Genomic DNA, 20,942 nt, shown 5'->3' with positions numbered 1-20,942 from the left:
TATTCGAGACGTCGCGAATACATTTTTCCCAATAATTAACTTCTAGCAAGCTTGCTGAATAGTGTCCATTAATGTCCGCTTGCAAATCTTCAGAAATGCAAGGTATATTTTATTTAAGTTGTTTTAAAAATAAGATTTTTTTTTTTTTTCTGAAAAAAAAAAGAATAATTTTATTTATTTATTTATTTATTCACGTATTAATAGTTGACAGTTTGCTGTATTTTTAATTAATTTGTTTGACGTTTGTGTCTGTTAAAATAATCCGTGTGGGGTTTGTGGCGGTGGATATCCCGACAAGAATTTTAAAAGTCGGTTACATACGACGAGTTTATATAACGAAGTAGCATTAGACCAAGACAAGAGGATTAAATTTATTGTAGCAATTCCGTTCGATTGAATTTCCATCCAGCGGCTCGTCATCGCGCGGTCACTCAGCGGCGACGAATAACTGTCGAACCGAAATTAGACGGCCCGGTGTATAATTAATCCGCTCGCTTCTTTCGAGAGGCGGCCCGACGAAAATTGCGGTTGATTGAAAATCAATGCAGGCCGAATCTTCACCGCGACCGTTCCGGCGAGATCGTTTATTTTTAAGGATTAAGCGCATTGAAGGAGAAAGAAAGGCACGTTTGGAACCACCGTTGCCGTCTGCATTATTTATTCTCGGGGGTATAGATAGGTAATATAGCACTGTGGTCTCGCACCGCGCCGGTCAATACACTGTTGAATAATTTAGGTATGATCGCGTTCTCTATTTATTTTCTCGTGGGACATTTTTGCTCGCTCGAGCGAATCAGGAAGAAAGTTGCGAGATTGGAGAAAAAAAAAAAAGATAAAGAGAATGAAGAGGATGATCGGCAGCCAGGATGGTGTCAATTAATTGACTTTGCGCGTCGTCTTTGATAGTTAAACTCACGTGTGGAAGGTATTATTAAAAGTATTTGTCGCAAAGCTGCAAAATGTTTGCATCAGTACCTCGGTTCATCATCAACGCGGGTTGAAGCGATGCAGTTGAACGATTTTGCAACGCGGAGGAAGGAAATTGAGAACCGTCTTGAAATTACGAGTTTAAATGGCAGACAATGGCTAACATAGATAGATAGAATACTAGCATAGCGATTTAATCTTGTTATTCCTTAATGGTCTACGACTACTGTCTGACGCCATAGTACTGTTAGTACATAATTTTTCTCCGCGAAGCTTTAGCGAGATTTAATTTCCATTCACCGTCGCGAGAGTTACGCGATTAGTTTGCCGATTGAGTTTTGTTGCCATTTTTGTCTTCCCTAACGTCTCTATCTTTTATTTTTTTTATTTTTTTTTTGTGTCGATATCCCTTTCATCTCTCGCGGTTCGAAGCTAACTTAACAGGCGTGCCATAATCTTTGCAGCTGGAATAGAAACAGGCTTCGTCGCTGTCGTTGTGAGTTGGCTACAAATACATTTCGCATAATAATAATAACGATCCGTGTGCCGTTACACGTCTAATAATAGATAGGATAGTATCGATCGACACCGCGCGACCAAAGACGATATCTTGCCGCGTTCCTCCTCCATCCACCCTCCACCGCGTAATCTCGGCTATTTGCGTCCGACGCGCGCAACCCGCGATTTTGCAGACGCGATTAATTATTTCCTTACAGACGGCGATTATTGGAATTCACTGTAGTTCCTGGAGAAGGTACCCCTCGCTATCTCAAACCGCTTGACAATCCTCGCGACGTTACTGCACCACTTGTGCTCATCTCGCTCGCTGATCGCGCTTGAAAACTGCCTATTCAGAGAATGCGATAACTCTTTTCCTCCCCTTCATGTTCAAATCTGTGCGGGGAATAATTAGCAATTCCGAAATAAAGTCTCGGCGATAAAAACAGATGAATTTGCCCTCGAGGAGGGCACATTCTTATCGCGCGACATCTTTAGCCGTCGGCCTTATCGAGTCTGTTCCACTTACATCTTTTTATTCGCGGCTAGATTATTCTTAATGAACGCGGTGCTAAAAATAGGCTGTCGGCGATCGTCCCGCGAGAAATCTCCACGCGTCCGTCGATAGACGGTAAAATCATCCGCCGTTATCAGCTGCGGTGTGAACACTCACGATAACGCTATTTATGTCGTTCTTCGGCACGAGGCGACGCCGGGAGAGCGCCGCGAGGATTGACCGCGCGTCAAACTTACCGGTTGCACTTTGTCCTCGAATCGAATCGTTTCTGCGCCACGAGCGATTTCATTTGGCTTAATATTATTTTATTTTACCTTATCATTGTTTGCCTTTACATCCGTCGTTTTAATTACAAATTAGCGCGGCTATCAAAGTATTTTTGTGAGATAAAACAAGACGCTCGATTATGTTATATATACATATATTTATATTTAAATAAAACAATAATCGACCCGTGTTGTATCACGCTTGTGTAACGTCCTCACTTTTGATTCCACGGGGCGCTACGTCAGAAAGTGGAATTTATTGCCTTCTAATGAAGTCTCTCGCACGTTAGCGGCTCGTATATTTAGCGCGGCTATAACGATCGGTGGCTATGCGGACACGAGACAAAGTCAGCTGGCAGTTACGAAAGTGCGTGCTCGCGTGTAAGCGACATGTATCATGTGTTCAGGTAGCCTATGCAGGAAACAAACGTGCCCTCTCGATGCTCGTTCACGTGTCCGCGACCATGCGCACGTGAGGAGTTTGCGCCGTATGTGTGCAAACTTCTCGAGGCTGCGAACTATAATCGTGATGAGCCTCAGGACCATAGACGCGTGCAAGTATAGAACCACGGGAGAGAAGAGAAAGAGAGATATGGTGTTAAAGCGCCGTTTCCCGTCGCGACGTGCTATTTTCTGATCGGTCGGTTCTCCGAGAGCGCCGAGAGAAAGAAGGAATCGGTCACAATCAGTCAGTTCGATCGATGATCATTTCGCGTCGCCGTTGTTCCGAAGTCACGATGGTATCCCGCAGCAAGTTTTTTTTTTTTTTTTAATAATGCTATGGCAGATCTCTCTTCACGGTGGTTTACCATTTTTAGGAGGATGTAATCGTTTTAGGCGAGCTCTTAAAAGAGCGCCGAAGACTGAGACGTTTGAAGCTCAACAGGAGTGAGCAAAATATCTGCGGATATAATTAGTTAGACACGCGTTACTGTAAATTACTTTGACGCAATGTATTTCGGTACTTAGCCGACAATTAGACTCGGGGCTTCTCGAGCTTCAATACGTCCGCCGTATCGCAAAGCTCCCGAGGACTCCGGGCACTTACGCTAAATGCGGACTAATGAATTGGGAGTGAGGTGTTCCACTCACCCTCCGCGGTCCTCCCCCCGTCCCTCTCCCCCCGTCCTCTCCGCCGCGGCTGTACGTAGTGTTCCCATAGCAGCATTGACCGTTTCTATTTATATAACACTCTTGTGCCTTCGTCGCACCCCGCGCGTGCCGTCTTCGCGCTTCCATCCATTCCGCCATCCGCCCGCCCCCTCGTTCTGCACGCGCTCGTATCTCCCGCGTGGATGTACGGAAATACATACAGGTAGACGTACGTACGCACACGCGACGCGAACGGTATACGCACGGTTACGGGTCTCGCGAGGTGGGCTTCACGTGGGCGGATTATTCGTCAAGAAACATCGACTTACCTAGATTTGAGCGTAACTGGCGGCGCGCTCGTCGATTCCCATCGATTCGACCTAGCCACGCGAAAAGAAAAGCCATTCGAGAAAGGCAGAAAGGGGGCCCGGGAGGTAGAGGAGAGCTCCTACGAGTTATTTTTGGATCCTTGCTAACGCGACGAGTGCGTTCTTCGTAAAGCTTTTTGCACCGCGAGATGTAATAATAGGACGATACGATAAACTCGCCGGGCGGCTTAGGGCGGCTCGGTGGTCGTCTAAACGTTAAAAATATGTTTTGCAAAGAAGAACGACGCCGCTACGAACGTTTGCTCTATTGTATCGCGAATTCAAAGCGAAGAAGGGAGGGAAGAAAAAAAAGAAAAAAAAAGAAAAAAAAAAATAATAAAAGGAAATGTAGGTGAAGCTAACAATAAGGAGAGAAAAATGTTGTTTGCGTGATAGACACGCATTATATTTTTTTTTTTTTTTTAATAATTATGCACTCGCGCATGGTGTGCCTGCTTTAAAGCTGACTGAAGGGTTACCGTCATTCACGTTAACTATGACACGTATGTAACTACGTTCTGTAAATGTCTGTAAATAAAAGTGAAAATAAAAGCAAACTTATCGGACTCGACAAACTCCTCGCGGGTTATTTTAAGTCGCGTAACGACGGTAACCTTTTTACGACGAATAAACTCTTGATTATCGGTAAAGTCTGGTCGAACGTTATTAATAAAACACGCGGACGCGTGCAACTGTCTTTGTACTATTTTTTAATAAACGATAAGTTCCTCGCCAAATATAGCGGGACGTCGTAAAGAAGGGAACGATTTCATTCGGGTATTCCAGGATGCGAGATATATCGTTTGACCTTCGGTAACATAACCCGTCGCTTCTACCCTATATACACGTGCATGATTTCTATATATAAATAATCAATTTTGCCGTTAGCTCGACACATTCAATCGTCTAGCTTAAATATATCTTTTCGCTGCTATTGTTATTGAGCACGAGAGAATTTTTAAGAGCCACGTCCTAAAAGTTGCAATGTAATGAAATCGAGATCAGTTTGACGGTAAAGATAATATTACGCTGTAAACGTAATCGTTGTGTCTAAATATCTGGCCGAATGCTGGAAACATCCAGCGAGATGGAATTTCGTAAGCGGGCCGTATTTAGGCTTACGCGATGATTAGATCGCGAAAAGACGCCTTACCGCAAGCGTTAGGAAGGTCAAGGTTCCACAATGATGGATTAACGCGTATACGCGTCGCACGCGATTTAGAAGCTGCCGAGACTCTGGTGGCACGGTGTTATATGCAGTTGCACGTCGCGCGAACACGTATTTTCTTGCTGCACGTGCCGCCGCCACCGCGTGCGCTAATCCGCTATTCGAGAAAATAGCTTTCTCGCAAATCCACTGTCGGAGATTGGTCCGGGGAAACTTTTGTTTCCAGCCGTTCGCGCGCGCGAATTAATTGCAGTAACGCCTAGATTCAATTAATTTCCGAGCATCACTCCTCGATCTTCCCCGCAATTGGCTTCAGCTTTTATCTCGATCTCTAATCATTTCTGAGAATAATTCAGCGAGAAAATTCCAGGGCTAGTATCCGATTACGAAAATGGCAAATGTAGTTTTTTTTTTCTTCTTTTTTTCATGTTTTAAAGGAAAATTGTTGTGCGTATTTGCGACATGTTTTTCGCATCGTTTCCCTTGTTCAACAACAGGATCGTGTTGATGCGATAACAGTCGCAACTTTTGCACGATTATTTATGAAGGAAGTAAGTCTAAGAAAAGTAGGTCAATGCAAGTCCACGATGCTCGTGGTAGGAGGAAGAAAAAAGAAAAAGAAAAAAAAAAAAGAAAAAAATGGGAACAATTCCGTTGGCAAAATCGATGGAACGCTCGTGTTCCTCGGTGAGTCACCTTTGATTTCTTCTATATAAAGTAGTACCTCCTCTTCATATCTCACATAAACGTGACAACAAACCGTTATTCGTACAACTTGATGTCTGACAAACTTCAATTTCGCTGCAAATGCCACGAGTTGTCGTAGTTATAAAATAATATTTATCTTTTCTGTTATTATACTTTTTTTTTCCACTTGCATTTTTAGTAAACAGTCGCATATTGATATTTAATGTCGAGTATTAATACGTCTCTCTGTTCGAATCAATTTCTATTAAAAATGCAAATTGCATAATGGATCGAGCTATATTTTCGAACACTATTTTACATATGAGTTAAATATACAATATTGCGAGATAAAATTTCTCTTTCTTTTTTTTCTAAATTGTTATATTAGCATTAAAGATTGAGAGCCATTTTGTTTTTCGATCGCAGTTGCAATAAATTTAATTGGGCGTGTTTGTCGTGTAAAAAAAAAAATAATAATAAATAAATAAATAACGTCCAATCTCCGATATTTAAAACACGTGCGTATGTACGCACAGCAGCGAGTATCTAACAATTATATAAATGTATTGAATAATTGCGAAAAAATTGCGAATATTTTTGTGTGCGCGCACGCGATCCGAATAAATTAACATTTTTAGAGTCAGCCGGAAAACTCGAAAGTGAAATGATTGTCGAGATCGAGTGTGGCAGAATTGATGCGTATACGAGTCATGTCCGGCGCGGAAGATGCTCAGCTGAGCCGTCGTTGCAGCGGCCTCGAGTATTCGGAGCATCGGCATGGTTGCACGAGCAGCGTGCTTGCTCCCAGCGTATAAACTTGGGGTGGAATTAGCGAATTTGCCGCATACCACGCGCACATGCACAAAATCGACCGTACGGTAGTGGCGTTGATACCGACGCGGCTCTCGAGGTGCACACAAAATAGCGGCCGCGCGTTTATTTTCGTCGGCTCCATTTATTTTCGCTTCGCAACGCGCGACCTGTCGTTCCTCCCTCCGACGATATTCCCGATCCGCCCCGCTGCTGAATTCTCGCGTTTCACGCCGACTCGTTTCGCTTGAATTTCCACTCGTTAACAACTCCAGCTCGTTGAAGTTAAATTGCGCAACGAGGACGCTAGTTTATCTATCGTAGCACTTGTGCGGACGGACGGCGCAGGGGTTGTTTAAAAACAAAAACTTGTTTTTTTGGTTTTTTTTTCTTTTTTTTTTACACGTTATACGAAAGAGAGAGAGAGAGAGAGTTGGGTGGGTTCTGATTATATATTTTGGTTATTTTACTTTAATATTTTACCTCGATGCACCATTAACGTTTTATCGAGCATTATGAGAATAGTATATAACATAGGATTTTCGCACTCGGTGCTAAACGTTTTCAACTATGCGACACGATTATCACCCTTTGACATATCCTGCCCTCGCGCGTTCAGTTTATCTCCTCGGTCGCAATTTTGACGTTAATTCAGCGCGCATAACGAGTGCAGCAACGCGATGAGGACACGTTACATCACACAAAGGCCGCGTACGCGAGGGATGGACGGGACGCGATGCCCAAACGAGCGAACGAGGGAGAACAGAGGGCGAGAAGGAGGTTCTATATAGTCTCTAAACCTATTCAAGACTCGGCTTTGGTAGCTTGCCAATTCTATTTTCTCGAGCGAAGGCGGGTTCGCATTGTGCCCGTGCTAATTTTGTTACGGACTACCGCGGTGCGCTCGTGTGTGTGACGTGGGTGGTGCTCACCCGTTGCCGCACGCTGGATTCTCTCTCCCTCTTTCCCCCCGGTACCGTTTTCATTTCTCAACGCCTAGCCCCTCGGAAATACGCACCGAGAAAGTTACGCAGCATCCTTCGGTGCGATCGATCCCTCTAGACCGACTCTAGGATGATGTAACAATCTTTTACCCGTAAGAAATCAACCCCAGCCGTCGATCAATCGCGGTCGAGGTATCGACGAAAATTCATGATTCGCCGGGGCTGGCAAAAGAATATATACACGGTGCGCTCACGTTCTCCGAATACGTCTCGAAATTCATTCCGGTATTTAAGTGGAATAAAATTTCAGCCGCGAGTAATTGAGATCGACGGTTAGGCGCACGATAATAGTGGGTCGTCGTCGTGTTTTTAAATGATTACGTTTTTCGCCGCGTACGTATTCCCGCGGGTAATCCCATGGAATAACTATTACGCTAGATTCCGAGTAATTCATGTAGATTTGCGAAAATTATTCCCGATGCAATTGCTCGTGACATTAAGAGTTATCGCTAGACGTTCACTCGTGAAAATTTGAATTCATGGCGAAAGCGCAGCCTGAAAAACACGCGGATCGATCGGCGTACATGAACGTTTCTATTTTCGTCTCGTTGCGGCCGTTGCTGCACCGACCAATGTTGTCATCGATTACTCATCCCTCGCTGCTCTTTGCTGCATTTTTCATCGGCGCTCGCATAAAATGCTTTCGGTACGCCGCGATGAAAAATACATCCCCCCCCCCTCACCCCTTCTCCCGCCTTCTCCTCCCTTTCGTCGCCCGTTCGATGCAATTTGTAGCAAAATCGTATCTCTAAATCTTTACCAAGTAGGGCGTTTCAATAAATTTAACTCTTATCGGGATAGCAGTGAAATACTTTTAAGCCAGGAGATACTCGAATGCGATCGCGCTGGACGTTTATTACTCTTTTACGCGGTGATAAATATGTGCATACACGTGCAGAGCTTCCGAGCTAATCGGCGAATTCAGATCAGACATTTGTTTTTTTACCAAGTCGTGAATTTTATTTTTTTTTTTTTGTTAATTTAAATATTAAAAAAAAATTTATTATTTAGAACAAGAGTTTAACGTTTCGGCATTTTATCATTTTTCCTTCAGACGAAAAATAGATTCGATGTATCATATTTTATTACACTCGGATAAAGTAAATTGCACCGCGTTTTATATATTCCTTTTCGATGTTTCGCTTGAATTCTTGGATAAAATTTCGGGAGCGGCGTTGTACTTTTTTTTCTCTTTTCTTTTTTTTATTACATTAAGGTTATTGAATTTTTTACATCGAGCTTCTTCAGATTATTTTACAGTTTCGTTAAATAACGGACCTATATATATCTGTACCCCACGGTTTGTTACTAAATATGGCCGTCCGAGTTTTCTCACATAAAGACTGCATACAATGTTATCTCGGGCTTGGTATCAAGCGGCTACATTTAGCACGGAGTATAAGTTATTAATACGGGCCTATTTGTAGTGGACAAGCGATTCCTCTTACGACCAAGTCCAAGTCCCAATTGGTGCTTTAGCGCGTCCACATCCGGAGGCGGTAAGCCGACTAATGTTAGTCGCCGAGCATTTGGCACGGAAATTACAGTCCCGTCCGATTCCGCGGAAAGCACTGCGCATCAGCCAAGATCTGAGCTCGCCGAAGATTGACAGATTCTTTGGTATTAACGCAGTTGTTGTCGTAGGCGATGATTTCTGTTCTTTTGTCGGGCATTTATACATACAGCTTCCACGTGAATATGCGCGGCCAGCGATACGCGCGGTTGTTACACGTAAAAACTACGAGATACATTGACGATAAAAATGAGATTAGCGATGACGGAAGTTGTTCTTCTTTTTACGACGTATGATATCGGGTTAATTTGATAGACTTTTGCTTCTCGTCAGCAGCAATGGCTACTTTGATCTCGGTATATTATATCGTGTATTTACTTTGGTGCTCCCGGCCACTGATCAAAGCGATCGTTCCTTTCGTGGTGGAAAGATCGGTAATCAAAGTTCGTTCCGTCGGTCATTTCTTTTTCGACGTGCCGCTTTATATTCACATTTATTCTCGTTTTCGCAGTGGTTTTATTTCTCTTACAACGGGACGAATCTCTGCGCATTGAACTTGACGTAATTATACAAAGAGGAACGGCTTTTATTATATTTTATATTCATATATACATATTTTCTCTATAGCTTTCTCGCAGTTATTATCATCTGTTATTTCTTATGGATACCGCGGAATAATTTAGCTTCTTCTTAACAAGTCGTAGTAAAAATAATTCTATTCATATTCATCAAGAGTATTTTTAGAGTTAACCGACTTTGTTGGTTGCGGCTTATTAAGCCGCGCGTTCGAACAATCGAATTGGAATATACATAAATAATTAATATATAATTTTAGTTTAGCTGAGAGCGCTTGCATACGCGCGGTTGCGAAAACATGTATGCGATCAAGTATTTCGAAATCGATATGTATTATTCAATGACGTTATACAACGTCGGCGAATTGTCGAAAGAAAGTTTCGACTGTCGGTCTATTTCGCAGCGAGTTTTGGAAGTGGACGCGCCAAGTGTACACGTATGTAGTAATAATCGGGGGGAGGGGAGACTGCGAAGTGCGAGTCTCGCGTGTCGCGACAGCATTCTCACGCGAGGAAAGTGGCAGCGGCGCCGTTGTGCGCGCGGCCTCCAGCACAGCCTGGCAAGAGGGGTGAGCAGGGGGTAGTAAACATAACCCAGATTCACGGCCGGAGGCGCCCAACCTAGGAGGGAGGTACGAAGAGAGAAAAAGAAAGAGAGAGAAAGAGACGAGGGCGAACCAATAACCTAGCCTAATAGCATTGTGGAAGTCGACGTAGCGCTTCTCTCTCTCTCTCTCTCTCTCTCTCTTTCCCTCTCTTTTTCTTTCTTAAGTAAAGGTCACCCTAGAAGAGTCCACGGGTGGAGTGCCGGTTCTATTTATAACGACCATCACCTCTCCTCGTTTTTCTCTTTCCGTCCTTCGTTCCTTCACTTCATCCTTATCTCCCCTCACCAAGTCACTCTCGCTCTATCTTTCTCGCCACCTTGCCCTCCTCTCTTCCGCGCTCTTCCCTGCCTTCGTCCTCTCTCAGGATCCTTACCGCCGTCTCTCCCTTGGACCCCATGAACACCACCCCCTGACACGTTTCCATCTCCCTGCCCGTCACCGTCGTCCACCGTCCGCCGGTTGTCGCGCAGCCTCGTCCCACTCGATCCTCCCACGAAAGACCTATCAAGTTATAAATAGCTCAGGCTTTCCTCACCTTCCCTCCGCCCGTACCTCCCTGCTACGTTGGCGGATCGAACGGCAGGAGTGGCGGAACAGTCTCTACCTGTTAACCTACGACAATGACGACGACGGCGCTGAGACCGCTCGTGTACCAAACGAATGGATTCGCTGAGTGCGCGGCAAGTTAAGTAAGAGGAAGTCACATCTTTTCTTCGTTAACGTTTACATGTCATCGAAAAGATTACGATATAACTTTAGAAATTCTCTCTTTTTTATTTTTTTTTTTTATTTTTTTAGTAGGTTATTAGATGTTTAACTTTATGATTTCGGGATAGCTAAAGGAGAAAGAGAGAGGAGAAAAAAAAAGAATTAACACGGGAATAAAAATTTATTTGATTTAATAAAATTATTTTAAATTGGTGTAGCAAGATTAAATTTCCAGTTTTCCGATACAGTTAATCTCGAAATTTTTTATTTTTATTTTTATTGATAACTGTGTATCTATATCAATTAAAATTAATCAATTATTGTCCGAAAAAAGAAGTAATAATAATAAGTTTTTCTCTTGAAATTCTCTTGAAATTGAATTTTAAGATATTGATACTCACGTTTATAAAACATTGCATAAAGTACTACGCTATACATAACAACGCAATATCTTTTTTTTTACAAAATAATTTTATAGTACGTACACGCGAATAAAAATGCATTTAACGATCTTCCTTCACGTTTGATAAAGACATTTATAACTTTAGTACATTATTATTTACCTATCAAGTAAAAAGGAATAACACGAAATATGAGAACGATACAATCGAGTGTAATTTCGAACATTTGTGTACAGTAATTGAATGATACTCTTAATCATTATTTTTCAAACATCTATTTTTAATCAATCCTTCAATTCCGATTAAGTCCGATACCGAAATATTCCGAGAACAACGTAGAGAGAGCGAGGAGGACGATACTTTAAGAGAGAGAAATCTCACGCGATTATGGGTCACACGTGGTGAAATCTTGGGGGTTCCCCTGGCAACATCACGATCACGCACGGTGGATGGCTACCCCGTTCTTGTCGTATTGTGCTGTCTTTTTCGTCGTGTTTCCTCTCTTGTGAGTCAGAAACGGGCGCCGCCGCCTCGTGCTGTCACGATGGCGCCAGGCTGCTCTCTTGCCGGGCAATTTTTCAGTCAGGTCCGGACTTTCCTATGTATATGCACACACGGCCACTTTAGAGCTGACAATTGAGAATTGATCGCGATAATCATAATCCTTCCCTTCTCCTCTCGCTTTCTTTTTGGCCGAGAAAAGATTCGTGGAATTTAGGACACGTCCGAGATTATTTTCGCAGCCGAAAGCACCGAGAGCGGGTGCTTGGGCGCGAGGAAAGAAAAATTTGTAGACATCCTCGCGAGCAAGGCTCCGCTGCACTTTAAACCGCCCCCTTTCCCAATTTCACCTCGCAGCCTTTGTCCGTTACTCCTTAGATTTTTTAGAACTCTCCTTTTGTTTTCTTTCGCCACGTCGACTTACGTACATTTGTCTCTGTCTGCCACCCGCGCCATCGGGCCCTCTTTCACTATACAGCGGCATGAAAACGTCGGTCCGTCCGACGCGCGGCGAATATTAATGCGTGTTTTTACACGTGTGGACGTTTATTTTTGTCCGTATTTTTAGCGGTTGGTATTTTCGAACGATTCGGTCACTATTTTCGTACTAGGTACACACATGCGCCCGTTGTATTACCGCGAGGAGTACCCGTCTAACCAAACTGTTGAAGCAATACGCGCTATTTCTCTGAGTCCCGTTATAGTTATTCCACGCAATAATCAATTTTATTAATCCGAACGAAGTGGCTGTATTTAAAGACAAGATACCATGCGTGACGAGGCAATAAAAAAAAAAAAAAAAAAAAAAAAAAAAATCACTTGTCTTAAGATAGTTTGTCGGAAATTAGCAACGTTTGTGTAACAATTTTTTTTTTTGGGGGGGGAATCTTACTTTTTTATTTGACACGAGGTAAAGTGATACTCAGTAGAAACTCAAGCCACCCCGATAGCAATCCGTCTGCGATGAGAGATGTCGTCGACGACGAGATGCGCGGCTTTTTTTAAAAGCAGAACAGTCGGCTTTTTAAAGACGCGTATTTATACGCTCCGGACGGCCTCACGCTGAGATCGAGACAGCCCGATGCGATCCTCGCGTCTGGTTTTCCGCCTGAGCCTACCGGATTCCGTTCAAGTTCGCTCTTTCGATTTTAATTAGAAACCCCAAAAAAGAAAAACAAGATATATTATTTCCTTCTTCTGGCATATAATTTTAAGGGATGTGCTTTTCTTTTTTTGTTTTCAGGTAAGTGTCAACAAATTTCGCGTGTCCGGCTATCACTGGTGGTGGTCATCCCAAGGGGTGAAAGGGCCTGTTAGCTAGGTGGTAAGCAGCTAAAAATAAAACCAGTACATCATATCGAGCGATCCGCTATAAATAGTCCAAAGTAACTGAGAGGCTCTGAATGTATTAGAGTCGGCTGACTTACCGCATCATCTTTTGCAAGTTATAAAAATACGTTGCTACGTGACTCGCATATTATGCCGCGTTAACGAAATTAAGTATTAAATAGATCTTGACATTTTTTTTTTTTTTTTTATTCGACATTTTTTGCTAGTACTCGGTGTTACTTCACACAGAGAAGGCGCGCGATTATTATTCCGCTCAACTACTCGAATATAATAAAATCGACAATTTTCCAACTAGTTGTTTTGCATAACAAAACGTATGCATGAGATGTTACGCTCCATTCGGCCGATGTATTAACGGTATCCAGCCCGGTGGATCGATAAAGTTTAGGGCGGGCAACGAGGGTTGATGGCGAGAGAGAAAACCCGCTTGGCCTGACCTTGCTCGCTATTTTTGGAAGACGACACGTGATTGGAAGGTGGCCTTTTTTTTTAGCCGTCGGGTAAAGAAGAAAAAAAAACGAAAAAAGAATTCCCTCGATCGAATTAGATCCACGGAAAGAGGCACGCTCGTCAAAAGCGCGGGAAATGTATAATACTACGTGCGAGTAACTTATCGCGAAGGAAGAACCGTATTCTCTTATCTCTCTCTCTCTCTCTCTCTCTCTCTCTCTCTCTCTCTCTCTCTCTCTCTCTCTTTTTTTTTTTTATATAACACTTAACATTACAAACATTACTTGCTGCCATTGAGCCTGCTCGCGACTAAAAAAAAATATATTTTAAAAACCCGTACTTGTAATTTCTGTAGAGCGAAAGCGTCACGTACGAAATCGCATCTTTCGAGTATAATGCGTTTATTTTAGGATTTGAGGTAAACAGGAATGTAGATTCACGAAATGGGTGCTCGAGGCGATTTCGCCTTCTAAGAGGTGCAAAAATTTTCCAATATATTTAAATTGGAGCTACTGTAACTTGTTTATACGTGACAAAAATACATTTCGGATTCAGAATACAAGTATAATGAACTCGTAAAGTTTAGCCGCAGTTTTTGCTCGTCAAAATACGTATAAAGAAATATCTCGCGTTCCCATCTTCTGCTTTATTCGACTTTATAATTTTGTGCTATAGATACGGAGAGATGAGTCTCTGTTTATTCAAAACCGACATATTTTAATAGAATATATTTTTATAGGAAAATTCCAATTTCGGAAATGGCGTTTCTACGCGCGTTTCACTACTTGCTGGATTATTCATGTTTAAGCTTAATCTTAATTATCAGATAACAACGTGTCAATTGCTCTTTCGTAAAATGCAAATCAGTCGAGGTTACACATTCAAAAAACACGATTTTAGATGTTAAATCGATCGTTCTCTACAAAGATCAATTTTTAATCTATTTAAAAAAATGCTTTATCAAAGTTATAAAGCTGCAAATTTTATTAAATACCTTGTGAAGCATCCATAAATAATAATGTATAGTATTTAATAATGATGCAAGAATAATTTCATTTATCTAATCCGATCAGAAACTTGAATGGATGATGCGATACGACGACGTGTATTTTTTTTTTTTTCTTTTTTGTTTCTTTTTTTCCACGTAGCATGACCGTACGGATTCGATAAGCGTAATCTGTGCAGTGTCATTAACGCCAGCGGCGCGGTCGGTGATTATTGTATGATTTCGGTGAATTAAAGTGTAGAAAACAAAGGGTTGGCGATAAGAGAGTTTCCGGGAGCAGCCGGCCGCGGTAGCGCCCACGGACTTCCGATAGCGTGCCTCGCATTTTTAATCCACCGTGATTATTTGCATCTACTTAATAAAGATTTGCCTTTTTACATAATTTGCAAATTCCCTGAAAACATATCTTATTTTGATGAGGTTGATTCTATTTTTTGCCTCACGGCCCCGGGGGATCAATATATTTAATCCTCTTTAACTTGAAGAAGACACTTTTGCGAAATCCCGCAAGCTCGTTAATTTGAGGAACGGTTCCGTTTAGTCTCGGCCGCGTGTCTACCGAATATCGGCGCGATTCGTTAGAAGTTTAACGTTGGCCGATTGATGGACACGGTCTCTTTTACGTGAGCAGATTTAATTACGAACGGATATAAGTGATTGGGATATAAATACTAGGCCCGCGGGAAAAATATCGATTTTTCAAGCGCGTAATAAGGCGAGTCCCCTATGCTCGTTTCCCTGATGATTAATCGGGCTTGTCTATTTATGACGAGGAAATAGTGTTAAATAAACTGACGTACGAACGAAAGCGCCCACGTTATCGTAACGCACGCTTGCGTTGCGCCGCGTCCCGTTCGATCGGCTCCCGCCATTTGCGCGGAATATTTGCCTTCGACACGTGTCGCATATATGCATAATTACCTGATTCACCTGCGCGCCCGTAACGCATGCATATCGGTTACAATAAATGTAAGACTGTACTTCCAAAGGGGAAAATAAAGTAATATAAAAATGAACGTTGCTCGAGAGAAGAGCAGTATACGTATAGCACTCGGCTCAATAAATCTCTCTTTTACACGCTTTTGACATATAGCGTAATTATATATACTTGTTTCGTCAGTGGTCGAGTCGCCACGTAATATTAATTAATTAAAATGACTAATGTAGTAAAAAAATAAAAAAACTGCCGCGTAGATGAAACTTTTGACGAGGTTCTCGATAGCAGGTAAATAAAAATTCGTACGGTATTACGTCTCTTTATTAATTGCCGGCAGTAAAAAGAGGAAAGAGAAGTTACACGGCGGCAGCGGCCGGGCCGCCGGGGCCACGAGAGACGATCCTGGGGCGCGAGGAAACGCGTGGACACAACAATGCTGGGTCGCTATAAATAATCGAGTCTGCGGCGGCGGCCGCGCGGCGGCGCGGAGGTCGCGCCCGCGCACCACGAGCGAGAACGGAGGAAGAGAGGTGCGACAGCGGCCCGACGCGGCCGCGCGATGCAGTATCCCGAATCGTATCGCGTGGCGCGCGTCTCTTCGCTGCCGCCGCTCTCGTTCGCGTTCCGTTCCGTTTCTCGCGGCCGTCGACGTGCGACCTTCGTCGACCAAGAGCTGACTCCCGGCGCAGCGGCAACGGGCGCGATACGACGCGGCGCGAACGTGACACGTCTCAGGTCGTAGGAGAAGAAAAATGACCCTCGTCGTCATCGCCTGACCGCGAGTGAGAACCGTGGTGTTTTTTCGTGTGCGTCGGATATATATCAAGTCGCGCAAGTGTGACGGAGAGAAAGAGACGAGATCGTCGGATACGCGCGTGGCGTTTCTGCTGGATTAGATCTTGCCCTCTTACCCGCCCACCCCGCCGATCTTCTCACGCGCTCGAATTCGCCTGGTGGAGAGCCACGGCCGGGTGGCCAGGGAGGGGAGAAGAGGGATCTGGAACGGATGCCGCATGAGAGGTAAATGGAGAAACTGCGTTCTTCTTCTTTTTTTTTCCCTTTTTTTTTTCTTTCCCCCCCTCCCCCGTTTTTTTCCTTCCCCTCTTTCGCGCGCGCGGTCGCTCGTTCGGGAATGCAGTTGTTGCGGTCGCCTGCGCGGCAGCCATATTTCCGTGATTTCGCGGAGAGCGCGATGTCGCAACCAGCGAAACGGCGACGACCGGGACCGTCTTCCACCCGCCCTCGGCTTCGCGCGTCCCGATAGCGTGCGCGCGTGCGCGCGCGCACGCTTCTTCCACGTAGATTCACGTTTTTTCGCGACGCCCCGCATCCCGGAGCGCGAGTATCTCTCGCTCGATAGATAACACTTGACAATGTGCGTCGCGCAAAGATTGGAGTAAGGGCGAAGACGCAGCTCCCTCTTCCTTTCTCTTTCTCTCTGTCTAGTTCTCTCTCTCTCTCTCTCTCTCTCTCTTAATTCCTTTCTTCCTCGTGCAGTATGCTTTTATCACAAACACTCGTGGCGTCGAATATTAATGAATGCATCGACGAAAACAGACCGCACGGCGTTTTTGTTTTGCCGCGATAACACGCTTTTTGTGGGACGATGAAAAGACGGACGTCAGTGCTTTGTGAGTTCCGATAAACGGTTACATGCAACGGCATCGCGACGCATTTATACCGCGATCGATCCGGTTTCCCCTCTGCTTGAATTCGTTTGGTGCGAAAAATCACCTGGAAAATCGGAGAGCCCCGCGGCTGTCAACATTCCTTCGGTATGCACGTGTCGAAACCGTAAACACGACGTACACTCGCGAAGATCTGATCGCGTGGGAGAGGGGAAGGGAGAGGAAAGAGCGAGACTGGCCTCTCTCGGGTAGCAGGAAAACGCTCCGCACGCAGGAAACACCTGTTGTGTGCGACGCCCACGTTCTCCGAGTCGCTCGCTCGCGCTCGTTTGTGCCTTCGCCGCGATCAGCGGCGGTGAGCGCGCCTCGCTGGCAGCCGCTTTATTAAACTGGCCTCTCGGAAACCGAGCCTATCGATTATTAGAACGTAAAAATAACGCGCGAAGAACAGAAAAAAAAAGAAAAAAAGTCGCGACATCTCCGTCGTCGCGCAGAGTTTCGTCGAATAAGTGATTTCTTATCATCACCGCGGCCGTGTAAAAGGAAACGTCCGCGGAAGTATCGTTGCTTCTTCCAGTACATGTCACTCCGGGCGATTTGTGCCGCGCTATTGAACGTAAAGAGTCAGGCGTTTTTATCTACGCGACGGATGAAAGAACGGCTATAGTCGTGACGCGGCACGATCGAACGGATTCGGTTTCGATTGCGATTGCGATTCCGGACGTTGCATCGCTCCCGCATTGCAGCGGTCAACGAACGAAAACTATGCGGCACGGACGCGTCGAGAAAGCAAGCCGTGCGACAATGATCACGTCACAGCACCGGACCGCCGCGCGCTGTGCCCGTCGATTCGAATAAATCACGCGTGCAATGGAACACAACGATATTTCGCATTCGCCGCGTAAAGCATTCCCTTGCATCTCGTCCCATGTCGTCTCGCGCGCGAGAGAAACGGGCGAGTCGCTTGACATTTGCGCCGGCGATAGACGATTAATGTACCGATAACCTTATCCGGACGAAAAATCATAAATAATATTCCGCGCTCTATCAAAACTCCCCCGGTCGGCAATCGACTGTTAAATTTGCAAATTTATTTATTTAATAAATCGTACATTTATTTGGCTCGCACACTGTCGTTCAGCTTTGAAATTAATTGAAATGTTGACGTATCGCGAAGGTGCGCGTACAGGCGTATTAATTAATTACTTATCTATCACTATTTTGCCGGAAGGATTAGATCTTAAATATTATCTCGCGCAATTTGAATTTAATTTAATTTCAATTATAGATTCACATTGATTACGTGGAATACTGTTGTGATTGATATCGGCGCTAAGAGTATTGTACACAAAACAGATAAAGTAATGGAAAATTAATTTCGCCGTGCAGTTGATCCCATTAATTTTGATTCACATAATTTCACATAACCAACAATACGTTTGTATACAACGTAAATTATATTACCGAGCCAATTAGCGGCGCATTGAAATATGCAATTTAATTGGGTTAAGCGGATTTGCGAGTGCGCAATATTCCGTGCGTTCTTGTTGTTCGTTAAAAGATGAATAAGGACGGAGACGCGCACGGATCACTCGGTCGTGATTCCCAAATGACGGGATTGGAATCTTTCGCAGATTCGAGGCGCGTACGTGTCCGCCACCGATAAAACACGTGGAAATTTATACGACGTTTGCTACATCCACTTTTGTACGCGAGCTTAAATGCGAAATATTTTCAAAACGCTTCAGCATATATGTTTGATATACGTTTAAAAAATCAGAGAACATTTATATTCCATCGCGAAACAACTTAAATACTCGCGATCGATTATATTTGTAATCGACGCAATATTCAGATTTTTAAGAAATATTCTCCGCGATGCCTTCTTTGTTATCGCGCGTCCCGCGAGGTTCCGAGCAAGATAAAGCGACCTTAACGCTGGAGAATTAAAATTCCACCTAGGTCGCGCCGCCGTAAGCGTTCCCTCGATTTCTACCTTGCTTCGCGTAACTACCTGCCATCGATTCATCGCGGTATTTTACGACGTCGAAACTGAAGAAACTTACTTCCGAAGTCATGCCAGCTCCCCCTTTTCCCCCGCATAATCGCGTAACCTAAGTACTCTCGCACGCGACGTGGGAGAGAGAAAGAGAGGGAGGACGTGAACGTATAGAAACTTTCCCCTTGTAAAACGCACCGATCTACGCGTAGGATCCTTCTTTCGCGAAGCAACGGATCGCAAATTTCTTCTCCCCCGTGCTCTCCGACCTACATAACGGAGTTCTCGCGACTGTCTTCGTAATCGTGAACGATCGCCCGCGGTAAACTCGTTAATTAAATCGACGGATCTTGACGCGGTTTTAACTCTTAATCGCCACGTTTCGTACAGTTGAAAATTAAAATAGACTTGGTAGTTGTTAACCAAATATTAACGAATTTATATCCAGCTTTTTTTTTACGTAATTTCCATGGATGGAGTTGCATCGATATATGTACATGTATGTATGTTCCGTATACGAATTTGGATGTTTAACAATTCAATACTGTGCCATACGTGATGAGACACCGCGAGAGTTTGCCTTTACGTTCGCCGCTCCCATTTACGCATATTTGAAACTTGTTCCGCGCCGCAGGTGTGTACGGGGTCGTGTATTGCGTGTACGTACGTGTATGTACGCAAAGCTGTGTAATTGGCGAATATATTATTAGACACTAAAGTAGCGATGAAATGTGCAAAACGGCGGCAAATTTTGCACGGAACCGCGAAAATAGCGACGCGTACGAGAGCGAGAAAAAGCGTAGGAGTAACCGCTACTGTTTGTTAAAGGTCGGTCTCTCTCTCTCTCTCTCTCTCTCTCTCTCTCTCTCTCTCTCTCTCTCTTTTCGGCCTCGTTGATTTTTCCCTCGCCTTTCTCTCGCCTCATCACGCAGCTGATACACGAGCTCGTTGACCGGAGCTTAATTTGGTAGAAAACGGTAGAAAAGATCTAAAGGCAGGCGTTGTAAAAATAATTCTATAACAATTTATAATAAAACTTTGTTTAATAAATTGATTAACTTTTTTTTTTAGCATTTTCACACATTTTCGTTAAACATTTTATTATTTAGTACACGATATAACTAGTGTAAAAAAGAAAATGCTCGATGACGGTAGCTTAAAACTTTTTCTTACATCTCTTTGTTTACTGATCATTTTGCATTTTGTCAGTAAAATTTATCAGGTAAACGCAACTTATTGTGACAGTGGCGATTGACTCGATCGCGACGTGAATTTTCACGTGCGCCTGTATCGCTGTACATATATCGGTACGTGAAAAGTCTTGGAGGCGTGGCAATGTCGAATTTAGATTCTTGGCGGCTACTCAACGGGAGAAATAGACTAGTGAGTAGGTAGATAAATAGCCGCTTTTTCGAGAGAAAGAGACCACGTGTGTGAAAAAGAGAGAGAGAGAGAAAGAGCGAGAGGAAGAGAGAGAGGTTTCGGCGCGCAATCGTGAAACGAAAGGAATCGGACAGTGAGAAAAATATATGTAGTTCCCTCCTGTGTCGAATGTGGTGTTCTATTGCTGACACACCGGTTAGAGACTTGACTTGACTTTTGATCGATGGCAAAGTAGCGCGGTCGCTAGATTTGTCTTTCGGTTCGCGCTCTATCGAGACCGTTACTTTTAATCGAACGGTTGTTGCGTTATGTCTCTAGGGAATAAAAGATAAAAAAAAAAAGGAAAAAAAACTTGTCGACTAATACGGACTAATGTTCACAACAGTTTGAGCGAAGTGAAACAGCGGCAATCGGTATCGATATAGCACACGGACTAACACAAGCAATTAATTAATAATGGTATTTTAGTTGATTACAAATTTGTGGCGTTTACATAATTTACTCGCGCGTAAATTATTTCGAGCGATATTCATTTCGAAAGTAGCA

General features: G+C 43.8%; 1 protein-coding gene across 9 annotated transcripts in view; it reads left to right on the top strand.

The window, feature by feature from the left end:
* The window catches only part of Hdac4 (histone deacetylase 4), a 65,999-nt gene that overhangs the window by 15,925 nt on the left and 29,132 nt on the right, over window positions 1–20,942 (top strand). The window contains exon 2 of one of the 9 annotated variants that reach the window (XM_070670545.1): window positions 12,887–12,967. The exons of 6 other annotated variants lie outside the window; for them this stretch is intronic. Coding sequence is in view for 1 of the 3 variants with exons in the window: in XM_070670590.1 (XP_070526691.1) it covers window positions 16,400–16,406 (7 nt within the window). In the remaining 2 variants the exon portion in view is untranslated. Of the gene's footprint in view, window positions 1–12,886; window positions 12,968–15,967; window positions 16,407–20,942 lie in introns of those variants that run through there. 2 more of the 9 variants (XM_070670590.1, XM_070670538.1) reach the window with 2 other exon arrangements.

The sequence above is a fragment of the Cardiocondyla obscurior genome, linkage group LG02 (assembly GCF_019399895.1).
Source record: "Cardiocondyla obscurior isolate alpha-2009 linkage group LG02, Cobs3.1, whole genome shotgun sequence".
Taxonomy (NCBI): domain Eukaryota; kingdom Metazoa; phylum Arthropoda; class Insecta; order Hymenoptera; family Formicidae; genus Cardiocondyla; species Cardiocondyla obscurior.
Note: the sequence above shows the minus strand (reverse complement) of the source record. Positions and strands in the feature narration are given on the sequence as shown.